Source organism: Elephantulus edwardii, unplaced genomic scaffold (genome assembly GCF_000299155.1).
Source record: "Elephantulus edwardii isolate Elephantulus edwardi_28Jun2011 unplaced genomic scaffold, EleEdw1.0 scaffold00072, whole genome shotgun sequence".
Taxonomy (NCBI): domain Eukaryota; kingdom Metazoa; phylum Chordata; class Mammalia; order Macroscelidea; family Macroscelididae; genus Elephantulus; species Elephantulus edwardii.
In genome coordinates, this window is record NW_006399822.1 from 2,786,402 (window position 1) to 2,805,035 (window position 18,634).

Here is an 18,634-nt window from a genome sequence, read left to right on the forward strand (position 1 = left end):
CGATTTAAGTTAAAGCTGTTGTTGTCAGATGCCACCAAGTCATCGTGACCCGACGAAAAGATCAAAATTGTCCCCATCTCGCACCATCCTCACGATCTGTCCTGCTCAAGCCCACCGTGGCAGTCCTGCAGCAGTCCATCTCACTGAGGGTTTCCTCTTGACCCCTTGCTTTTCCTAGCTGGCCGTCTCTAAGGCCTGGTTCCCCCTGAAGAAATCCCAAGGTGAGTGAGATGAACTTACATTATCCTTGTCTCTAAGGAGCACTTTATTCAAGACAGATCTGTTTGCTCTTTGCAACCCATGGTATTCAATACTCCTCACCAACACAATTCAAAGCCATCAGTAATTCTTTGGTCTTCCTTATTCTTTGTCAACTTTCAGATGCATAGGGAGCAGCTAAGAACTTTGGGTAAATACTTGACAGCAGATTTCTTCAATGCAACACATCTTGATTTCTTGACTAGCAAGGCTGTTGATTGTAGATTCAATGAACTTATTTGTGACAATGAAATGTAATGCCAAAATTTAGGAAACAGAACAAAAAGACTGTGTGGTACTTTCCTTATTCTTTTAAGCCTGAGAACTCTTTAGTTTTTCTACAGTTGCAAACATGAAGAAAGGTGCAGTGACTGAGTTGTCTACACGGGCAGGAACTGTATGCTTTGCTAGACAGTAATCATCACATGAGGTGGCAGAAGGAAGACACAGAGAAAGATGACAGATGTGTGATATATGGACGGCCTTTTCATGAATACTAGGGTAAAGCTACCACCATCCCCGCAAGACCCCGGTTCTAGTGAGCAGTCCTCTGCAAGCTTCTCTCCATGCCTTTGGTCTACCAAAGGCAGCCCGACCACCTGAATAGGCATCCGGAGGCTGCCGCAGAGCTAAGCCAATATATGGGACACCAGGAAATGCAGGGGAGCCGACAGGCACAACAGTGGGGAGGTTTCCTTCTTTGGCTTGCTCGAGACTTGTGGTTAGAAAGCACCACGCAGTAGCCTCTGGGTGCAGCTGCTCCCCAGACTGCGCGCTCACTCAGGGCTGTGCCCAACGAACACCAAGAAACATGAACGCTCTACATCAACTTTGTGATTTTTATTGATGGGCGACCACGTTATACCCCTAGGCATCACTATACTGTGTACAATTAGAGAGGCGGCATTATAGGAAGCAGACAGCAGAATTACACAGAGCAGATTGAGGAACTAACACTCAGTATTCTGCCCATGTTTTGTGACATGTACACAGAAGCGTGAATGCAACTTGAAATCTTTTAATGGCAATAGTTACAATCACCCATCTACGTATCCTAACATCTTAACTCCAAGGATTTTCTCGGCATTGTGTATGGAAGCAGTTTCTCATTGCACAATTACTAAAATGCTTTCCCCCGCTAGGAACCAGCAACTTACTACGTTTCTGTTCTGAGGAAAGAGTTATTTCCTTCTCCTCTGATAACTGGCTTCTATTTTTTTAAATCATTTATCAAAAACTAAAGGTGAGGGAGAAAAGTGTGATGAATTTAAAAATTCTTTTTCCGGGAAAGATAAAATTCTTTTGCACAAATTTACAAGTGTCGTTGCTGGTGCAGGACTTATCATACTAAGCAATCAGACTGGAAATCAAACGGAAATCCTTTCCCCATCTCAGGAATCAGCATTATTTCACAAACATGGGGTTTGTGAATTGGTTCCCCCCCCAAATCAAGTGAGTCTCTTTTCAACCAAATGATCTAGATCTGGAAGTTAAAAGTCAGCATGCACCATGTTGTGCATGAAGTCCAGCGTCTCCTTTATTTCGAGCCCATTTCTGCAGAAGGGACAGAAGAGAGGGAGGGTAGATGTCATGGCCACCACAGTGGCCTTGGGGCAGGGCCTGCGGCGTAGAGGGGTGGAGTCAGCATCAGGGACACCTGCTTAAGCACAGGGCAGGGGCAGAGTCGGCATCTGTGTGGAGTCAGCATGGGGCAGTCAGTGTGGGCGTGGGGCAGAGTCGACGTGGTGTGGCATGACGTGAGGGGAGGAGGGGCACCTGCGTGGGCACAGGAGACGTCATGGGCTACAGCAGGTCCACGCGGCGGTAGTAGAGGAGGTAGGCTGTGCGCTCGGCCGTGGGCTTCACCACCTGGTACTGGGTGATCACTTTGACTGTCTGGTCATCGATGCGGAGCCAGCCATTCAGGCCGATCTGGAAGACGTCTGTGGTGTAGTGGCCACCAGTGGCGCTGTTCCCATGGTGGTAGACCACTGCAAGAGAGGAGGGCAGGGCGTGACTGGTCAGCAGTGACAGGACATGTGGCGCCTCCCTGACCCCTGCAGGCACCTTCCAGGACCAGAGGCACAAGACAGATGCAGCTATACAGGGCCATGCTGTCGACGTGAAAACAATCTGAGCTTTACCAATTCACAAAAAAGTAGGTCACCTCAGTCCCAAGGAGACAGATGTCGCACACACACACAGCAAGAGTCGATGGGGGGGGATGGCGGCAGCAAGGCACCAACGTCATCACAGGTGCCACCACGTGTTCCCGAAGGAAGCAAAGATGCAGGTCTTTGTGGGCAGGTCTGGGTCTTGGGCAGAGCGCAGAGAACCTGGGCACCTGGGTGTGCAGACGTCAAGGCCTGCTGCGGGGTTACTAATGAGTGCTTTGACTGTAGTGTTTTAACAGGAAAAAGGGACACACAGTCTTTTCTTTAAATCAGGTAATTAAATTGCAGTCTTTCACAAACATCTAAAACACGTGAATCTGTGGGAAGATGTAGACGACAGCCCACGACATAGGTAGCAGGACTTCTCAGAGAGGGCAGGGTAGGGATTGAGGGCAGCAGGGTCAGCGAGCTGAGCTGGACAAGGACATGAAGGACAGCCACTAGGTGAGACAGGAGGGGACCTGCAGTATGAAAGGCCCAAATGTTATGAGCACCAGCAACAGTCATCTTCTGGAGTGTCCCTCAAACAAGGGTCGGCATCCACTCCAGGCTGGGCTCTGCATTAGAGGCTGGTGCCAAGCAGGCCATGGGCGTGGCAAACTCCAGCTCTGCAGAGGTCCAGGTGCTTGGACCTTGGAAAGGAGTGAGCTGGCCACATGGCCGGAAGACTGGCCAGCAAGGAGAGAGCGAGACATGAAGACGTGGTGAAAACCAGGCCCTGAGCAGTGCTCGCTGTGTGCTGCCGCAGCCTAGTCAGTCACAGGGCGCAGGTGCACAAGGAGGGCTCCTGTCCCGTTACCCAGCTGTTTGTCTTAGACATTCATCTGGAACACTCTAGCTGATTCAGGTTAGCAGCTCAGAAGACCATGAAGGACCCAGGAATTGAACTGACTTCTGTTTCTAAAGGGAGACGCCTCCACTAGCTCAGAAAAGCAGTTAAGAGACACAGGCCCATCTTGAGATATGGAAAGTCAGGTTCCATACCACAGTGATGAAGCAAATACTGCCAACAGAGCAAACTGATACATGCTGTGGTCTCTAAGTGCACATGAAGCTGCTCACATTCTCTTGTAATCAGTGACAGGATACAGCACAATGTAAACAACTTTCAGTTAAGAGCCCTGGGCATAGTGCTTTTCAGTGCTGGGGTACAAAGCGAAAGGTCAGGTTCAAATCCATCAGGTGCCCCTCAGGAATGGGTGGAGGGATCTCACGCTGTAAAGATTTACAGCCTTAGAAAGTCGAGGGAGGGCTGCTATGAAGTGGGTCAACACAATGGCAATGGCTTTGGCTTTGGAAGTCCATTAAGTGTGCAACATAGTGGAAAGGCTAAAATACTTTTAAGAGAGAACAAGGTGCTGAGTGAACTAACTCAGTCCCATAAGGAGAAATACTGCATAAGACCATTACTGTAGAAACAGAAGGATAACTAGTAAAACATGTATGTGGATCCAAAGGGCAAAGGAGTAGAAGCAGAAGGGAGAGGATGGGTAGGGGCGAAATCATAGGGTTGCACAATTTGGTGAGTGGAGGGAATGGGAAAGATCCAGCAGGGATCTCAAAGGACAGGGTAATGATGGGCCCAGTCAAACGATGACAAATTTTACAAAACACAATGTATGGGAATGACTGTATGAAGCTTAATGTCAGTGAAGGAAAAGTGTGGGAGGATACACTATATAATAATAACAAAGTGTTATGACAGAATGTGAAAGAGTGGAAAAGCAAAGAGGAAGAACAAATTTGGCATTTCTAAAGATGAAAGAATGGAAGAAAAAGACTGAAGTCCCGAGTTGCAATACTGAAGGATTTTATGCACAAATATTGACTGACTCAAGATGTAACAAATACAGAAGATGTAAGGAATACACAGAAAAACTATTTCAAAAAGAATGAGTCAACACTGAACCACTTCAGGAGTTGTACCTGATAAGACCCTGGGCAGAGCAGCGGCTTGCTCGAGGCTGGGAGCAGCCTCACCAGACTGGTGAACATGGCGCCGCTGGCCACCACATGCTCGTCACCACCTGGTCCTTCATTTACGAGCTCACCTCTACCAGCTATACACGGGCATCTATAAAGAACACTCATTTCCCCAGCGGCCTCACTCTCCAGCAGCTGTTGGGGTCCCTTCCTGCTGCTCTGAGTTGGCATCTATGTGTGAAGGCTATGACTCTGACAGCTTCACAGAACTCCTGCTTTTATAAATTAGTATCGTGAACCAATAGTACTGAAGGAAGAAGTCATTGTTCCCACACTATTTGTTAAAAATAGCTTTTCTGCATTGCATTTGCTGTGAGACTCTGCTGAAAATAAAAAAGTGAACGAGATGAGACCCAGAGACTCAGTGCAGGCACCTGCTTTTGGAAAAGAGGCAAGGACACACTTGCTCAACACGAGGCCTTCACTGTGTGAAGAATGTCTCTCCCTTTGTAAAAGCCCAGCATGGTACAGCAAGGCTGCCTGCACTCTGTGGTCTGGGAGAGGACAGCTACGGTGGAGAAATGGGCCAGGTAGGAAGCAGCAAGGAGCAGGAATGAAGCTGCCCCTGTTGGCTCCTTGAGCCAGGACCCGGAGGGCCCAGCAGGGTGTGAAGGTCCCAGGAGCTGCTGGACCCTTCTGGTCTCTGCTGAAGGGCTGCCCGCCAGAGCACATGACCAATGAAGAATGTGGTAGCAGAGGGGCCTGGGAGCTCACCCCACCTTCTCATGTACACCCAAGAGCACCGTGTAGAAGAGGGATGGGGGACACGTTCCAGAGGCGTCCCTGAATCTAGTGGGGAAGTAGATGACATGGTACCCCAACATGTGACCACCATGATGGGAATTCCACATTCTCACATGCTAGTCCAGTAGCACAAGCCTCGCCCTCGACAGGACTCCAGGACAGAAACAGCCCTTGTGAACTAGGCCAGTATGGAACCAGGATGCGATCAGACTGCAAGCAACAAACCTCACGGGACACAGCCTCGCAGCCTCCCCTACGTCGGCCAGTTCAGCAGAGCGCACAGGGACAGCACGGGCTGTCAGTGGAGTGGCAGTGGGCAAGGTACTTCCCTGCTCTAACAGGACTGGTATGCACATGTGGGCTTACCTGCAAATAGCCTATAGGTCCTGTGGCATTTGAAGTTCTTATTTTTGACCCCTGGAGAAAGCAGTTCTGAAAAACAAAACATCAACAGCTCTAGTCCATAAGAGGGTGCTGCAGGTAAGCATCGGAAACAGAAGCCTCAAAGCACAACAAGCAGGAAAAGACCCACAGACCCAGTGCAGGAAAGTGAGAGACTGACAGGAGGGTTAGCCTGGGCATCCGGGGCTGGGCTCCCGGCTCTTCTCCATCACATCAGGCACGTGCCTGTGAGTGACGGCAGAGCTGGAAGATGGACGGCAAGTGAAGCAGACACGGGACCTCCACATAAGCCCATCAGGTGGCAGAGCGGCCAGCAGGGAAGGGAGCATAAGCCGGCCACGTCCCAGTGACTGTGATGGGCAGGTGTCTGAGTGCGGCCATTCCGTGCCATAGAGTATGGGCAGAGGAAGCAGCTCCTCTACGAGACATGGAGTCTCTCCCGTGACCCCGGCAGCTTGCCTGGTATTTTCAGACTAGTCTCTGGCTGTTTCCTTCCCAATCAAGCATTGATAAATGGGTATTTTGTTGTGAAAATAAAAATTAGTTACAAAAAAAGCACTAACCATATTCATATTGTAAGCTTTCAATTACCAAATGAGTAAAAATGCCATCTAACCAGAAAAACCACGCTCTTTTTGATAATAAAAAAAATGCCTGTTTTTTCCAATCTAGTCAGGTTATATGGTTTCTTAGTTTTAGTACAAAGATTTATGACCAAGAGACCATGCAGCAAATGCTAGCAGACTAAGCAAGCAGGTTTCCAGAAATGCCTGCACCCACGGCCCACCTCACTCATTACCTTTGCTGATTTCTAGGTCCACAGGATATTCGATGTTTTTAATCAGTTTCTGACAGCCGCCAGTCTTCTCATAAACAAATCGTTTCAGATGTAACACGAGGACAGGAGGGAGCTTCTCCAGAGTCACTCTACGACTTATCTCCACCTAAGACACAACACAAGGACACAGCCCTGGCTCACTCGGGCAGCAGGTGTGGCATATGCACGTGCCCACTCCTCTCAGGTCACCAAGCAGCCCTGTCGTTGCTGTGTCACAGAACCTTCTGATCTAGCACAGCTCAGACACTCCCGTCAGGAGAGCACAGGTCCTCCACGCTGCCACCAGGAGGTTAACTCACACACGAATCTCTGCTCTGTGCATTACCATGACCAAGGAGAGCTGCACAGCCCATGCACACAGGATGAGAACAGAAGGCAAACACAGAGTACAGCTTATGAGAGGTTATAAGGACAAGCGGGAGGGGAGAGGCCTGTCCTGGTGATGCCTATGACACAGTAGTATCAATTGTGCAAATGACTGCTGCACCTGGAGCCCTAAGTTGTGGACCTGTAATAACATGGATGGCAAAAGCTCCCCGATAGATATGATGGTAACAGCAACAAAAGAGCGGCTGCTGAGGCCGTGCAGCCCCAAGGGCCTGGGCCCATGGGTCCGGGGGACATGCCCATCAGTAACCTGCCTGTGCTTCTCTGTTCCACCTCCCACGTTACTCAGTAGAGCCCAGGGCCTTAAAATCTCACAAGTGTCCATTCAAGACACAACCTGGGGCCGCAGAGGAGGGACAGTCAGGAACAGGAGGCAGCTAAGGTGTGGAGGCTGTGGTCTGCGGCCGGCTACTGTTACCGAGCATTTAAGTCAATGACTCCAGAGCAGAATCCTGGTCAAGAAGTGGGAATGCAGAACAAAAGGTCAAAACCTGGGCTCTGATTTGGAGCCACGGAAGGTTAGTCAACCCCCAGGAAAAACTGCTGAAATAATCTTTAAACGTTGTTATGTGCCGTCGAGTAGCTTGCAACTCATAGTGAGCCTATGTACAATAGTACAATAGCCCTAAACCCTTCTCTGTCCCTTGCCAATCCCTTTGTCTCCAACACGCTTTAAACATTAAATTGAAAAATATCGTCTTAAAGCTCTTTAGCTTAACCACCACCAAAAATGCTTTCCTCGAACATTTTGCTCTTTTCAAGAACTGTATTTCAAGCGTCTGAATGCAGCTGGAAGGATCCGCAGGGATAGCACGGGCAGCTGAGTTTATGTTAAGCAAAAGGAGCAACTCCGGAAAAGAAGGGCTGAGGATGGCTGCCCAACTTAAAGGTGAGATCCATTCTCTCTAGATTGTAGCACAGAAACTGCTGGCAGGTTCTGCTATACACGGTCACCAGAACAACATAAGAAATCATTTAAAGGCGAACCAATGAGAAAGCTCTGGCTCAGCTCCCCGTGTGCGTCAGTTCTGGCTCCTGGTGGCCCTCGCTCCAGCTTCCCAGGCTGTCAGTCTCAACGAGAGGAGATTGCCCATCTCTGCAGAGGAGCTTCTGGTAGATCCGGCCCCTGGATGGGCAGCCTTTCGGTCAGCAGCCAACCCACACAGACCACCAGTGCCCCTTAACACACAGTACCTACTACATCAAAGCCAAATTTGTTTTTAAACTAATTCTATCAATTCCATATGCTGCTGTAGAATAAGTTATGCTTTTAAAGATAGATCCATTTTATTTGCTTATTAAAATGCATCTTCACAAATAATAAGTTCCTTCCATTCTAATTATCTGTACCTAGGATGCATGTGAGGCCTCTTTCTATGTAAGCAGCGTATATAAAATGATCATGTGTCAGAGGCCCATTTCTTCTCTGGTTGAAGGCACTTCAAGGATAAGCACATTCAGCCAGGCACACTGCTGGACATATTAATGTCACACACCCACGTCTGCCTTCCCCACTGGATGAAGAGGCCCTGGAGTGGCCACCAGATCTTGTGCGTCCGCACAGTCCCATCACAGTTACGTCGTAGTGTGCTCCAGAAGGCCTTGTTGATGAATGAAGAGTCCGAGCCCAGCTCAGGGGATCAGAGATGAGGCTCCCACCAGCCAGTGGCCCGGCCTGTCAGGAGGCTGGATGTGGGACTGTGCTGGGCTGCCTTCTCCTGCTAATGATCTCTGACTTTAACTTAATGCTGTCAGTCAGTTCATCACGGGGCTTGGATATCACACCTGCTCTATTTCGGGCTTTGGGGCATATTTTCTAATTGTCGAATAAAACCAGAATTTTCCTGCATTTATTTGCATAACCACATATCCCCAAGAAACTTCATGTCTTGACCTGAAAAGGAAAATCAAACTTTGTAATTTAAAAAGCAAATTGAGTCGCCTTCTTTCTCTTCAGCAAGGTGGCCGGGCGGCAGATGCAAAGATGCAGATCTTTGTGAAAACCCTGACTGGCAAGACCATCACTCTTGAGGTCGAGCCAAGTGACACCATCAAGAATGTCAAAACCAAAATCCAAGACAAGGAGGGCATCCCTCCTGACCAGCAGCGTCTGATATTTGTGGACAAACACCTAGAGGATGGCCGTACGCTCTCAGACTACAACATCCAGAAAGAGTCCACCCTGCATCTGGTGCTGCGTCTCCGTGGTGGCATTACTGAGCCTTCCTTGCGCCAGCTCGCCCAGAAACACAACTGCGACAAGATGATCTGCCGCAAGTGTTATGCTCGCCTGCGCCCCCGTGCTGTCAACTGTCGCAAGAAGAAGTGTGGGCACACCAACAACCTGCGCCCCAAGAAGGTCAAATAAGAGCCCACTCTTCACTGCCTCCCTTGCCTCTTGCAGGTGGCCTTCTTCTGAGCCCCATGACCCTGGGCCCTCAATAAAGTCTCTTTCATTGAACTGAAGCAAAAAAAAAAACAAAAACAAAAAAACAGCAAATTGAGAACACACACTCCAAGAAAATGTGATGTGTGCTCCATAGGTTGTCCTGTGAGCTGGCGAGCATCTTCCAGCCAATAAATCCACGGCGTCCACTCACACTGCTAGTCACAGCCCACAGCAGGGCCAAGTGTTCTCTCCTACAGCAAGGTCACACGAGCACCACTTCTTTCTTCAAACAGTGCTTCAAGTTCAAACGGATTCAAATTCAATGTAGAAAGGATCAGCCTCCTCTGTCTCCATCTCACCCACCACTCACCTCCTCCTGACCCAGTTACAGTGTGACCACAGCAGGGAGAAAGAAGCAGACATCGTCAGAGGGTCTGTCCTGGGGTGACTGGGGAGGGAGTGGGGAGCAGGAGCAGTAGCCACAGATGCCAGAGCAGGAACGCCACCTCTCAGAGACTCAGGGGCCACAGAGTCACCCCCAGCCAAAACACACACCTAACCACACTAGAGCACACAGCACTCTCTCTGTCACCAGAACCAATGCCAGACGCAGCTCAGCTATCCGTTTGGGGCCTCAGCCAAGTGTCTGTCTCTGCTTCTTACCACTTTTTTAAAAAACATAAAACTGCTGTGAGGAGACAGTCTGGAAACAGTGGGAGCTGAGGCCTGGCTTGTACTCCCGCCAAGGGGGGCTATTGCATCAGCCCCAAAGGGAGCTGTCTGGTGGCACCAGAGGTCCCCGTGTCCTACTTTCATGCTCCTGTGTTCAGACAAGGAGCCGAAGGACAAGAGCCAGCCTCAGCCGTGAAGTTGGTGGTAGGTTATCTACGCTGCGATGTCTGCTTTCATTTGAAAAGAATGGTTCACAGCTGCCACACGCTGCCCTTCTACTGAAATAAACCTTCACAGGGAGGGAGGAACACTATGAACCGCCCAATAAATTCTGCCAGGAGCCTGCACGCCTCTCCCCAGCTCATCTTTCCCAATTCTCTGTCACCACCTCCCACACTCGTGTAATAGCAGCTCTTACCATAAAGCAGAAAACAGGCACGACCTAGCCCACCCGGACAGCCAATGACGTGTGAGTTCACTCCACTTGAGTGAAAGAACATCGTCAGGTCTACCGGGAACGCAGCTCACTGTCACCTCTCCATGAGGCTCCTAGTCTCTGAACAGTGCAGGCTGAAATATTACGACCTCATCCTCTCCACATCAAATCCAGGAGACACCACAGTACTTTATAGGCTTCCATGTCCCTGCTGATCTGCTAAACCTCGCATGCAGTCCAGCAGGTAGGTGGACAGGGTGCCTTGTGCTTCCCGACTTGACTAAGACTGTGCCACGACTCAGTGTATACAAATAAGCTCTCCTGCTTGTCACGGCATATAAACTATACATTTCCAGAAATTATATGGAGCAAAGGATCCACTACACAAAAGGAAACACCATTTTCATGAATTCAGAGCAAGAAGAGATTTGGATCTCCTTGCAACCATTTCATTCGGTTAAGGTGGAAACCTCTAGTCCAGCAAGTGGGCCACCGACTTCAGTGGCAGGACACAAATCCACTAGCAGACTCGTAGCTGTGCTCCTCCCGCCTCGCGGCCATACCTCCTGCTTGGTTTTTGTGGTGTAGCCCTGTACAGACTCTCTGGCCACCAAGCTCTCCAGTGCGTCCTGGACAGTGCGGATCTTGTCAGACTGGATGTCCAGCTGCAGCGTGAAGAAAGGCTGCAGCGTGGCCGACTCCTTTGAGCTCTGCTGGTAAACCACAGACCTGAGAACCAGAACCAAAAGGGTCAATGTGAGAAACCGGGCCTCCTCACTCCACTAGGATTAACCGACGGGAGAAAGGGACCAGACATTCAAAACAAGGGTGTCCAGTATCACTGGAAAAAGCTTCCTTAAACACCACCAGTTAAGTGTTTCTAACAGCTAAATCTACCAGTGAATAAAATGTTCCCAACTTGAATGCTCTGGAAAAAAACATATTTTCCCTTCCAAAAGTTTCGCCTCCACCCCACACTGGGACTGCATGCTCCTGTTCATAAAAGAAGTCCTCCTGTCAGTCTCAAAGTGCTCACATTTTGTTTGCTCAAAGTATCACGGATGTTCTAATGTTATGATCTGGGAGATCCCGAACTGAGTGCATTTATTTTTAATGGCATTTCCCCTTTGTATAAAAGAAGAGGTGGGAGGAGGGTGTGTATTATAAAAAACAAGTTAACATTCCAGGAAAAATGGCTCCTACCCTTCCAAGAAGCAAAGCACCAATTCCGCCTTGTTTTCTTAGCTGGTTTTTCATTTCACTTTTCCCTCCCTAAGTCTCTAACTCAGCCTCAGTAAGGAGCGCTCCAGAAGTTCAACAAGAGACTCTCTTTCTGCAGTCTAAGGGGCCCAGCTGAGGGACAGCGTCCAGTGAGTGTGGGCAGGTGTATGGTTGGACGCTGCAAAGAGCGGGTTACAGGCCCCAATGCCATGTCTAGTTGACAATTCCAGTCAAGTCGCTTCTTCAACACAAGTCATCACAGTCTCTCCACAGTCCTCCAGGGTGTGAAGACTGCGTGATGACCATCCCCTTGGCTCCAAGAGCAACAGTGGGAAACCAGGCGTGCACACAGGTGGAGAAATCAAGCAGCCGCAGCCCGCGTTTATCACAAGTGGAGGGAAGAGCCAGAGGGCGTGCTGGCCCTTCTGAGGAAGGCCTCACTTTTAAAGGAAAATCGTTCAGTCTTCCGCTCACTCACAGACAAGCCCGGCATTTGGGTAGTACTGTCTGCCTGGGGCTTCACAATCACAATACCCCACGTGATGCCCCAAATGCTGGTCCATTTAACACACTGGAGCTATTTCCTAGGCTCCTCTCCCATCTAGGTGAGTATCCTAAGAACTCTAACTTCTAGGCTGCTGGCTTCAAGGACACTGGATCAAGGACACAGCAGCATCTCTCACTATTGTCACCCAACCTGGATGCCAGTCTGCTTCTTCCCAACACACCAATTCAGCAGAAACCAGTTACAACTGTGGCAAAGCCGCAGTGGCCAGGCTCCCAGCACTGTCCAGACCACGCTATGTTTGACTAGGACAGAGGCCTGCAGAGTCCAGCTGATGGCCAAGAGCATGGAAGTGACTCAGTCAAGGGTGTGGCTGGTGTCTCTCTGCTCTGAACAGGCTCATTGATCAGCCTATCGCTGTTGCTCAGTAAGTGATGTCAGAGGGCAAGAGACTGCTTCCTTCCAGAGACAGAGCAGGGGAGAGACGTACAGAGCAGGGGAAAGACGTACAGAGCAGGAGAGAGATGTACAGAGCAGGGGAAAGACGTACAGAGCAGGGGAGAGACGTACAGAGCAGGGGAGAGACGTACAGAGCAGGGGAAAGACGTGGCAGTGCCCTTCCGCAGAGCGGCTGGTGGGTTAGAACCTCGGAACTCTTGGTTAGGAGCCATGCTCTTTAACCACGGTGCCACCAGGGTCCCTGATTTTGCAGGTTAGGAACTGATGTTAGAATGGGGGTCTCTTAGCACCTGGAGGGAGTACACCTCCTAGGAAACAGGGCACATTTTCCTGAGTCCCACATCTTGGTATTGACGGCTCGAACATAAAGAAATACATTTTTAGAAGGAGGTTGTGAGTCAGCACAAGGCAGCCAGTTTAAGCAGCCTGGATTCATGCCGCAGGAATCCCAGCCTATACAGCACTGCTTCCTTTAAAATCTCTCTCCAGGCTGGGTTCACGTTCTGGTTTGGCTTCACTCAATCATGGCATCTCAAGTTCCTTCCACCCTACACATCTGGTATCAGTGTTTCCTCCTAACAAACGTGCCCTTGTGTGAGCCTGCTTTTATCCTCTGAGCTCAGGTGGACAGGGGATCAGAGGGGGTGGGGGGCCAGGGTGGGGGAGATGGCTGTGGCCAGGGCAGCACTCCCCGGAGCGGTACTTGCCGGGGCACAGTGCCCTCTGCAGGGATGATGCCCTGGGCCGCGCGTGGGGGGAAGGGCAAGAGAAGCCTGAGGAGGGGCAGGGCAGAGCACGCAGGGACTCCGGCCTTCCTTAGGACAGGTCACTCCGCAGCCCTCCTTATCAACCTGGCAACTGAAGGGTCCCCAGACAGCACCAACCTGATATGCCCGCCAAAAATGCCAGTGATGGGCGTCTGGACAAAGTCCGCCTGCCGAGTGACCGAGGTCTTGTTCCTGGGGCCCACCTGCTCCCACTCGTCCTCGCTGCCCTCGCCTGGTTCTTCCTGCTCCTCGTCGTTCACCAAGGGGCTCTGGGGCCCGTTGGAGACACTGAGCTCTGAAAGGCAGAATCAGCTTAGGGGATCACACCCACAGTCCCAAGAAGACAAAGATCAGTGGGAAGCACATCAGTAGATTTGTCAATTTTTAGTTTTAAAAAGAAACTGAGAGCATATTCCAGATTGGAAGACCCCTGCAATCAAATGCAAACAACACAGCTTTACAGCATCTGAGCTTGATCTTCAAAGTGCCTGTTAGCATGCAGGGGCCACTTCAGATGGCCAGAGAGCCCTGAAGTCTGGCCGGGAAGTGGAGCCTATAAAACTGTTACTGTTTGTGTTCTTAACTTGATGAGGATCTTGTGGTTTTGCTTAGGAGACAGATACCTCAGCACTTGGGGATGAGAGATACTGTTATCTGCAAGTAAATTCTGAGTCATTCAGGAAGAAGTGGGTATAAACTGTGCGTTCATGTGCAGATACACAGATAACAATACCATGCTGACAGCAGGTACTCACTGAAATATGGCTGCCCTCAAGGGTCCCCGGCAGGGATTCAAACTTGGGGTCTCCTGGGTACAAAGTAATAACTCTACCACTGAACCACCACCAGTCTTTGTAAAAATAGTTATCCCTAAAGAGTATATACGTAATCCGGAAGTGCAGACTCAGGGTGCAGAGACGCAATGTCTCATATGAACATGCGAGAGTTATTTGAAAAACAACTGAGAAAATGTCCACATATAATTATATAGCAAATAATTACATTATAACGTACTTTCAGTATTCGGTGAGATAAGCTTCTTGAGATTCAGCATCTCCTCGTGGAGTCCGTTGAGAATAAAGCCGAGGTATTCCTCAGCATCTTCCTGTCGGCCCTGGAAAGGTCAAAGGGAATGACAAGAGATGCTCACGGACATTGGTCAACTTGTTTCCTTTGACGTTTTCACGAAAAAATAATGTCAAATATGTGTGTACACGTACAGATATATATACATAGATATAAAATAAATGTTATTTTAAAGGGACTTTTTCCTCCTTCAAAGCCGGGATGAGGCGGAGCCAGGTGCCTGAGTCACTGTGTCAAGCAGCCCAGAGCTTCCTTCCTGAGTAGGGATAGCAGTGCTGTGTGAGCTCGCCGACTGGAGGTGCAGCTGGCGAGGATTTGTGACCGGCCCCCACTGAAGGCCCTGAGCACTGAGGCTGTGCCGTCAAGGGCTTATTGTTCAAAATGGCATTACTAGTCGAAGACGTGGCCACATGGATGGGCAGGATCATACAATTAGGATGAATGAGTCTGTCCACAAAGGGATTGGCTAGTCCAATTAAAATGAGCAGATTCGGTGGCAGAAATCTGAACTTTCAACACCAAGGAGGAAGAAGAAACAGTAGGGCCAGGGCCAGAGAGTCCTGCTGCAGCCAGACAGGGATCCACGCAAGTGCAGCAAGAGCTGCCTCGGCAGAGAACGAGCCTGAGGCAGAGCCGATCTGGAACAGCTGACACAGAGCCAGAGCCTTTCACCCACACTCGCTGGAGGCCCGAGGGAAGACGCCCCGACCGGCAGGGCGAAGGGAACTTTGCGATGTCGTTAGGCTCAAGGTCAAAGGGCCTGCAACCACCCTTGAGAAGCTGTCTGGACTGAGCAACTGTGTGCTGCTGAATTATATAGCCTTTTAACTTCCCTAATAAGCCCCATAACTGTATGTTTCTGTGAAGTGTGTGTGGTCCCTCTAACAGTTTGACCCCAGCAGAGCAGTAAGCCTGGTAGTGGAACTAGTGGCAGAGGTGCAGGAGTGTGGGAAACCACGCCTGAACTAGAGCAGTTAGCTTTGTTACTGTGGACGTTACCGACGGGGACAATACCCCCTTATGGAGTTATCGGAGGTCGGACGCGGCTGTCCTCAGGCTGCCGACACTCACTCTACGATCTCCAACCTGCTTCCCTGGCCCACATCTCCCACATGCTGTCACTACTCCTCGCTGGACGAACAAAGTGTGTCCTGGGCAGTCCCACAAGGAGTGTGCCCATGGGACCTGGCCCACATGGCTTTTCCCCTTGTTGGTTTTGGTTGGCACTCAAGGCGGAGTGCCTGAAAACAGACTCTAAACCAGACTCCACTATTTCTTATGTGACCTGGACAGGGTGCTTTTCTCAACTATGAAAACAAAATGAAACCAACCACTGCCATGCAGTCGGCTCTGACTCATGGGGCCCGTCCTCCAGTTTCAGAGGCTGGAAGTCTTTACGAGGGACTGCTCATCTTCCTCTAGTGGACAGGCTCGCTGATTTAAGTGCAGAGCTTTCGGTTAGCAGCTTGACAAGTCAAGCCCTCACTGCCAGGGCTATAGCCACACATACTCTTAAGGCTGAACAAGCTAATATATGGGAGGTGGCCCCACAGGGCCGGCACCAACTCCAGGAGCTCATTCCGATCACAAGGACGGTGAGCAACACCACACACCTTCCACCCACTAAGCACGGGGGCTCACGAGACTCTCCACCTGGTCCTGAGTGCTGGTCAGGCACAGCACCAGCTCAGGAGGAAGCCCAGACTACGCAACTAACCAAAACCAGGCCACAGCAGCAGGTCCCCACCTTTTCAGACAAGCTGGACTTGATGACCGTCAGGAGTCTATAAATATACGTGGGCTCGAAGGCGGCGCCGGGACGGATGTCCCTCACGATTTTATCCCCAAGAGCTGTAATGGAAACAATGCAGGTGTAGAGGATTACCAAGTGTCCTCCAGTTAGGAGCTGCGGGATCACGCTCCCTCCCAGGAGGATGTGAAGGGCACAGAAGCACCTGCACCTGCACCTTATTTCTAGCATCTGACTCCACAGTCCCCAGGATGGCATGTCCGTGGAGGCCCCTGTGTCACTCACCTTGTCTGGGTTTTGGAGGTACTGGCATGTTAGTGAACTCATTCATCAATCGAACACTAAGTGGAAAGGAAAAGACAAGGAAGTCACTAGAGCATTTTTAAAAACCAAAATACTTTTACTTAAAGCCCTTGATGGCTATAGAGAGTAGTCACTAATACTAACAGAGTGGACTTTAGTAACTAGCAGTCTCATAGGCAGAGTTCCTACATCTTCTCTGTAGAAGTCTCTTTGGTGTCTTTAACTGATGGACCCCCAATCAGGCCCACCGTGGTTGCACTGCTTCTGACTCATGGGAACCCTGCCACTTTTCTCCTCCGGAGCAGCTAGGAGATTCAAACCACTGACCCTTTCAGGTTAGCAGTCTAGCACAGAATGTATTACACTCCCAGGGTTCTTAACATGCACTGGTAAAGATAGAAATGTATTCTGGGTCTAAAGAACACAGACATACAAAATGCTCCAATTTCATTTAAAAAACCAAAAATCTAATGGGACCCATAGCAAGCAATGAAGAATCCTGGACGTTTAAATTCTCCTCATCAGAGGGTAAACGCACCCTTTACTTACAAGCTATCTATCATGGGTGTGGACGTACAAGGCCGCTGCACTTTGGAATACACAGGAATGAACTTCATCAGGTGATACATCGGGGGGCAAGCAACCAATGCCTGCAAGGTCTACACGTCGGCAGTAAGGAAGTGTAAAGGAGAAGAAACCCACCATTCATCTTACAGGCACATTCAATATACAAGCTTATAAAACGAAATCAAACCAAGGACGCTGCAAACTCAGACATGTAAACACGAGTGGAGTAAACCACACAGTCATGAGGGCAACAGCCTGGCAAGGTCCACAAATGGGCTGCAAGTTTACATACCAGGCCTTGATTCAGCCAAGATCATCAAATAAAAACAATCTCCAGTTTTAAGCAGTCACTCCATCCTAGTATTCAGGGCCATTCTAAGGAGAACAAACCTTGCCTGGCTCTTTTATTTAATGAGCCAGGTGTTAGGATTCTGGATTTGTGTGAGATGCCCCATGGACTCAAGCGCCTGGGGCAGAGAAGGCTGCCTGCTGGAATAGCTTGGGGACACCGTCTGAGAAGGATACAGCATTAATGTAGCACCAGTTTCCTTTATTGATCAGCCCACGGGGTTGCAATGACACCGGTTTATGGATCAGGGTTACAGTCTCCAGTAACTCTGAAAAATGAAGAAGATATATTTAAGAGATTGATAACATCTGGTGAACATGAGTCAATGCTGACCTACTCTGGGGAGAGCTGAAAACCCCTGCAAAGATACAGGCCTTGCTGCTTGACCGCTGAAAACCAGGGAAGCCTGCTGCGAGGGCCCAGCAGTCAAGAACCTGAGGCTCCCAAGTCCCCTCTCCAGTCCGGCAGCTCAGCGTGCCAACAGTGGGTGCTCGGAGATGACAGTGAGTAGAGACAGGCCTGTCTGGACATCTGTCCCTGACCAACCAAACTGTGTTATTCCAATGGACACCTGCTTTGGGACTGTTTCCTTCACTGTGATTCCTTTATTCTGACTTCTTACCCTCAGACTGACCTTGTGACATGGTGCTTCTGCCTAGTTATAAGACACCCTGAAGGCCATCTTTATACCATCAATCGCCTGGTTAACACAATTAACCAGCTGGTGGATTTGAATGGCGTGCCTCCAGGATTGCAGCGCAGCTTCTTGCCACTATGCCACCAATGCTCCCTAATTAACCACCAGAAATGCTTCAACATGAAACGAGGTCCCGGAATAGTCGAGCCCCATCATCAGGGAAGGCAACTCCAAGTGGACTTCTCTCCAACAGTTATGGGGAACAGCACTGAGCCCTAGCACCTCTGGTCTCCACACTAATCTTTCCCTGAACTCAGTGTCGACTCCAGCCTTGCTCGTGGTTTGCAAGTTTGAGGAGGAGGTCGTTGTTAAATGCCATCAAGTAGATCACAGCCTTGCCTCACCCTGTACCACACTGTCCATCTGAGAAGACTCCAGACCACTGTTACAGTCACTGGGTCAGCCCGTCTTGTCAAGAGTCCTCTCCTTCTCTGACCCTCCACACATTTACCAACATGGCACATTTTTCCAGAACTGGCCCCTCCTGATAACATGCCTAAAGTAAGTAATACACAGTTTGAGGAAGGGGAGATGAAAATGCAATTTGCTCTTTCACAAGTCTCTATTATAGCATTGAGTTCAAGTCTTTCAGCATCACCTAGTGGACAGCTTAGTAACTGCAAGAGAAAGACATTCTAGGTAGACAC

At 49.7% G+C, this 18,634-nt stretch overlaps 1 protein-coding gene across 1 annotated transcript in view; it reads right to left on the bottom strand.

Annotated features, from left to right (window-relative positions):
• Window positions 1-2,061: 2,061 nt before the first annotated feature.
• Window positions 2,062-18,634, bottom strand: part of USP10 (ubiquitin specific peptidase 10) — a 36,009-nt gene continuing 19,436 nt past the window's right edge. The window contains exons 6-15 of the mRNA XM_006888870.1: window positions 17,467-17,558; window positions 16,924-17,033; window positions 16,357-16,412; window positions 16,069-16,172; window positions 14,250-14,349; window positions 13,353-13,530; window positions 10,847-11,012; window positions 6,361-6,505; window positions 5,526-5,591; window positions 2,062-2,249 (exon numbers count right to left, since the gene is read on the bottom strand). Coding sequence (XP_006888932.1) covers window positions 2,062-2,249; window positions 5,526-5,591; window positions 6,361-6,505; window positions 10,847-11,012; window positions 13,353-13,530; window positions 14,250-14,349; window positions 16,069-16,172; window positions 16,357-16,412; window positions 16,924-17,033; window positions 17,467-17,558 — 1,205 coding nt within the window. The remainder of the gene's footprint in view (window positions 2,250-5,525; window positions 5,592-6,360; window positions 6,506-10,846; window positions 11,013-13,352; window positions 13,531-14,249; window positions 14,350-16,068; window positions 16,173-16,356; window positions 16,413-16,923; window positions 17,034-17,466; window positions 17,559-18,634) is intronic.